Consider the following 5,601-nt stretch of genomic DNA (forward strand, 5'->3'; position numbering starts at 1 on the left):
CTTATTTTTTTAAATACAATTGTGTGGTTGCATTTACATTTTTTTAAAAAAAGTGAAGTGCTCAAGACGGCGCAGTGTGTAACTAGCCTTACTTTTAGTCATTACAAAACCTACAAATTACAATTCAAAAGGATTTCCAACGAATGTTTTTCAACGTAATGATTTTAGTTGTCAACAGGCGTGCTGCAATTTCAACATGCGCTTTTGAACTTTGAACTTTGAACTTTGAAGAGGAAACTCTGGCCCAGGTCCTTCCACAGAAAAGCCGTCAAATTTCGAAATTAGACCCTTTAAAATCGATGCAAAGCGATTTCTGGATGTCACAGAGACTCTTCCTGCGCATTGGACGCGTGCTTCGAAGCTGCTGCTCTGGATCAGCATCGAACATGCAGCAGCTCATCGATCGCCTCCCTCCTTCTGTTCCTGCATCCCGTACGTCTCACCACGTCCTTCATAATCATTCGAATTGGCCTCCGTAATTCATCCATTCGCACTGCTCCAAATTTCTGGTTTTCGCCATTTCCCCTGCAACTTGTCGCTGCATCGATGTCACATTAATCATACCATGAACTGGCTCTGCCAATCTTGCTACTGCCCTGATTCTCTCATCTAAGTCCCTGTCATTTTTCTTCTGTCAGTGCAAAGACCATTTCAAGCCTTAATGAGATTAGGAGCTCGACTCAGTCTGCTTGATTAGGGTCTCTCATCCAACCTGGCATGACTGCCCTTTGTCGCAGTAAAAATCCTTCTCAAACGGTTACCGTAAGATCATGAACCTGACCACATGACGTAATGATTGGATTCTCTGCTTTATTTTTCGTCTGACATTGCTCATCAGAACAAATGTGGGGGATGTAAGATCCAAGCGCCTACTGAAAAAGCCTCGTGCAGGAATTCTGATTGGGGTTGTGCTGGGCGGGGTGGGCGCGCTCTGTGCGTGGCTTCACAAGGCAATACACCCTCCTCCCCCCAAGCTCTGTGGGTCTCCAGGTGGGCCACCTGTGACCGCTCCCCGTGTGCGGCTCCAAGATGGTCGGCACTTGGCTTACAAAGAATCTGGTGTTCCCCGCAACGTCGCCAGGCATAAGGTGATCTACGTGCACGCATTCGCTCGCTGTCGCCACAATGCACCAGCATTCACAGAGGTACAATTTCTAATCACCAACTGTTTCCACTTCTCCCCCCGGATACACTTTGATTACATCAGACTTGGTAACAGGTTTATCACAAAGCAGAAGGTTGCTCAACGTCTCTAAATCTGAGGCCACTTTACTTTTAATTTGGTGGGGATCAATGGCTGTAAATTTGCAAATGTTGCACCAATGAATGCACTAAATATGGGACTCCTTAATTATGAATTATAGCTGTAGATTTGCAAATGTTGCACCCACGAATGCATTAAGTATGGGACTCCTTGTGATCACCTGCATTGGTAAGATTCAATTCGGGAGGCACCTTAATGTATGCACTACACACAGAAAAAATGCTGTTTGAGTCTATTTAGCCTATGCAAAGTCTAAGGTACATATATATACAAGTCGATACAGGTGCGTAAGACATTAACCATCAGGGAGCCCTGCAATTTAGATACATCTTACAAGGTCTTGGGGAATTGATGCCCTGGCAAACCATAGCTTAATACACTGCTCTTTTATCTCAAGTAAGGCATACATGTGGAGCAGCAAATATCTTAGCGCATGTGATGTGGTACCTATTTTCTGCGAAGTTTGTCGTTTTGAGGCAGTCTGAGGAAATATAATATGGAGCGTTTGAGTTTGTTTGCTGCTCTCCATAGCTCCAAGCAAGTAGTGATACAAGCTAGAACTGCTTTTTCTTTTGGACTCTAGTTCATTTGCAACTCGCTTAAACATGTGTTCCCATCGTTGTGCTCTCTATATTCACAGGCCTTTCTCAAAGAACACTCCATCTCTGTGGTGAGCTTTGATAGAGCTGGCTATGGGCAAAGTGATCCTAATCCCAGAAGGAACATCAAAAGTGAAGCACTGGATATTGAACAGTTAGCAGATCTTCTCAATCTGGGGGACACCTTCTATTTACTAACAGAATCGATGGGGGGATGTTTTGCTTGGAGTTGCTTGAAGTACATACCAAACAGGTCGAACCTATAACCGGTCAAAAGTCTTTGGATTTGTTCATATCCATAGCTAAGCTGACTTATGTCAATATATGGCTCCTTGAATGTCTGATTGATCATATGTACGATTTATCAAATGTGCATGCCGGCAGATTTTTGGTCTCCTCATGGGCTTTTAATCACTCTTCTCCTCCTAAACGCACTAGTTTCAGACTGCAGTTGTGTGTGTAGAATGACATTTGATGTGGCAAAGGGGATTCTAACAGGCTAGCTGGAGTTGGAATGATTGTACCTGTGGTCAATTTCTGGTGGCATGGTGTTAATCGCACAGAGTTTAAGAAAGCTTTTGGCACCTTCCGATTGGGGGACCGGATATTCATGCGAGTTGTGCACTACTTTCCTTGGCTTACGTACTTTTGGATAACACAGCCATGGATCCCCCAACCGACTCCATCAACCACCTTAAACATTGATCCTCTCAATGCCACTGATAGGGAGGTGTTTCAGAGAATGGCAAGAACCAAGGTCTCTGAGGAGCGCCTTGCCGAGGTATACTCGTTGTCGAATGACTGGACTGTAATGCTCCCTATTCATAATGTGTAGGTAATTTGACAAGGTCTGGTGTAGGGACTGCATTCAGATGACAGCAACATGTGCAAAACTGATTCCACAAGATGTTTGAAGGGGATCCCCAATTGGAAAGATCTTGTTGTATCACAATGTACACAATCTGAATCACAAGGATTTCTAGACATTTTTCCATAGGGGAAAAGGGGCTCTTTTCCCTTGTTTTTTCCCTATGCTCGGGAGGCAACGCATACCTAGCTAGGTGCAGTTGGGGGACTGGCAGCCTTGCCCCACTCTGGGCCAACAGCCCCCTGCCTCCAACCGCACCTAGCTAGGTACGTGGTGCTTCCCTCACAGAAGCTCATGATGTTGTCGTAATTCCCAATGTGGGAATTATAGTGGGAATTGGTCTAAAACTTCTTGCGAATGGCAGTGGACTCCCTATACTCTAGTAAGCACAGGAAGTGCATTGTTCTGTGGAGAAACATAGATAAGCACATGTCATGCATTCTTGACAGATATGACCAGGTTAAAGCATGTTCATGTTGCATTTAGATGATCGTGTTTAAGCTTGTATGAGCGTCTAATGATTGGTTTTGTGACTCTAATTATACAGCTTGCAGAAGCAACTCAACAAGGGATTGGAGAGTCACTTTGCAGGGATGCAAGGATAATGCTAAGTGATTGGGGCTTTGATCCAGGGTCTCTAGGCAACCCATACCCTGATAATCATCGTGTCCATCTGTGGCAAGGGGAGGAAGACTACCTTGTCCCTGTAAGCCTGCAGCGCTATATTCACAGAAGGCTGCCTTGGATCCAGTACCATGAGATGTCTGGATGGGGCCATCTCATGAGCTTTCACGAGGGCTTTCCAGACCTTGTGCTCAGAACCTTAATTTTGGGCGAGAATTTTGATCAAACTGCACTAAAACCTTTCAAAACTCAAGATCCAGGGGCGAATTTCGTACCGTGACATGCTGTTGTAGGCTAGGCTGCTTGCTTTTGGCCTGGTGATGGCTTGTAATTGTCCTAATGTAACTGCAGTTAAGAGAAGCTGACCTCACCTTCCTTTTTCTTAAAAATGCAAAAAAATTATTTGATATGACTATGATCAGAGTATTCACAATGCATCATTTGAGATGCTGCAGGGCTGCATGCCCAGAAGCTGCTTTCCTCAAGAGTTTGTAACCAACCTTACAGACACAATCCTTCTTTCTAATCTTCCTCAACCTGGGACCTTTATCCATGGCAACTCTATTCCTATTGCATAAGATGGCTCTAATCATTATATTCCACAATTTCAAAGTCTGCCTCATCAAGCTGTCCCCTTATCTCTGAATAAGGCTAACTTAAAGACTTTCATGAAAATTTCCACCCAGTCCTTCGTGCTTTAGCTTCTTAGTGTAGACCTCCCACAATAGAGTTTTTAGCTTGTAAGAAGGGGTGCTGCTCGAAACTTTCCTCACCCTGCAACGGCATGTCTTCCAGTGGTCTCTTGAGAGGGTGGACTTTCAGGCCTCTCTGCAGAGTCACAAATATCCTTTTTGCAGACCTTAAACTTGGCCGCCCTCAATTGTATCTTCATCAATTTTGTGCCTTTCTTCAGCTTTAATGTAAGCTTCAGCATCTTGTAAGAGCCAATTTAAGAAGAATGAGGTCATTAGGGTGCATAGCAAGAGCAGCAAGTAAAGAAGCATGACAATGATGGGGCAATATCTATGTGAGCCCTCCTCGTCTGAGTTCTAGCTCTACTATGTTTCTTGGAAAAGGAAGTGACAATAGTAATGCATTCAATTGTCCTAACAAAAGTGTAATGAAAGCAATTAACCATGGAATGAAATCTAACTGAAATTGAAAATTAACTAAGCTACAACAAAGAATTAACAAATCTATTGCACCAAGACATCCTCATCATGTATTAATGGTTGGGGATTCAAGAATACATGACGGCCATGGCTGAGTGCTTCATAGGCTAGAAGAAGCTAACTCCAAGAAAATGGTAAAGCCAAGATTATTGAATGATCAAAAGATGTCTTGCCTTTGACCTCTAGTCCTTTTTATTCTAACCCTCTTCCAAACTTAAGGGCTATTCACACATGTACACATAGGCTAGGGTTAAATTTACAAAGGCTGGAATTAATCCAAGGTGCAAATATTAATGTTGTATTTTTCCTTCATGACAAACCATCCCGTCCTGAAGATGGTTTTGTCCTCAAAACCAAGAAGTAATGGCCTAAATCCAAGTCAAGGATGATAGTAATCATGCCCATTCATCTTCCAAATGATAAGAAAGCACTGTCCATGAAAAGAAGACCTTTTGCATGCCAATCTGTGAGAAAACTGGCTGCTGTCCAAACAGGGCTGATTCACTAAAACTGCCATAACTTTTGATATATTGGTCCAAATAAGGCGTATGAGGTGTGGAAACGAAGTATACACTCCCAAGCATCACCCCATAACATCAGAATCAAATTTTGATGAAGTCAGGACAGTTTTATTGTCTGCAGAAATTTCAGACAGCAAGCTGTCTCTGCACAGTCACTGCATACTGCATCATATATCATCCTGTAATAACCAAGGAAAGTTACTGACATAAGTGGATGGTTGCCAAGAAGACTCTTCAATGGGCAAATTCTTCCACTTAATGAGATACTCAATGAGAGTACGATTTCTGAGAACTTTCTCTCTTTTTCCAATAATGCTTTCAGGTTCATATATGATCAGTCCTGCCTCATCCAATGGTGGTAACTCTTCCAATACTTGTACATCGGGCCCAACATACTTCTTCAGCTGTGAAATATGGAATACATCATGTATTCTAGTGGAGGATGGTAGCTGAAGTTTATAAGCAAGCTCTCCAATTTTGTCCAAAATCAAATATGGTCCATAAAACCTATGAGCAAGCTTGTTATTCCCACCCTTTAATGAAGCATAATGCG

At 43.0% G+C, this 5,601-nt stretch overlaps 1 protein-coding gene across 1 annotated transcript; it reads left to right on the forward strand.

Annotated features, from left to right (window-relative positions):
* Nucleotides 1–270: 270 nt before the first annotated feature.
* Nucleotides 271–4,497, forward strand: LOC148029523 (uncharacterized). The gene is made up of 5 exons (XM_087688380.1): nt 271–432; nt 892–1,145; nt 1,905–2,116; nt 2,362–2,644; nt 3,279–4,497. Exons 1-5 carry the CDS (start codon nt 300–302, stop codon nt 3,633–3,635), a joined length of 1,239 nt encoding a protein of 412 aa, XP_087544506.1. The 5' UTR covers nt 271–299; the 3' UTR covers nt 3,636–4,497.
* Nucleotides 4,498–5,601: the final 1,104 nt, after the last annotated feature.

The sequence above is a fragment of the Lygodium microphyllum genome, chromosome 11 (assembly GCF_053477565.2).
Source record: "Lygodium microphyllum isolate KBCC chromosome 11, Lygodium_microphyllum_v1.1.10, whole genome shotgun sequence".
In the NCBI taxonomy this organism is placed as follows: domain Eukaryota; kingdom Viridiplantae; phylum Streptophyta; class Polypodiopsida; order Schizaeales; family Lygodiaceae; genus Lygodium; species Lygodium microphyllum.

Coding starts and splice junctions, on each gene's coding strand:
- LOC148029523 (XM_087688380.1), top strand. CDS start 300: ATGCAAAGCGATTTCTGGATGTCACAGAGACTCTTCCTGCGCATTGGA. Junction 1,146..1,904: donor ATGCACCAGCATTCACAGAG/GTACAATTTCTA, acceptor CTATATTCACAG/GCCTTTCTCAAAGAACACTC. Junction 2,645..3,278: donor CTGAGGAGCGCCTTGCCGAG/GTATACTCGTTG, acceptor CTAATTATACAG/CTTGCAGAAGCAACTCAACA.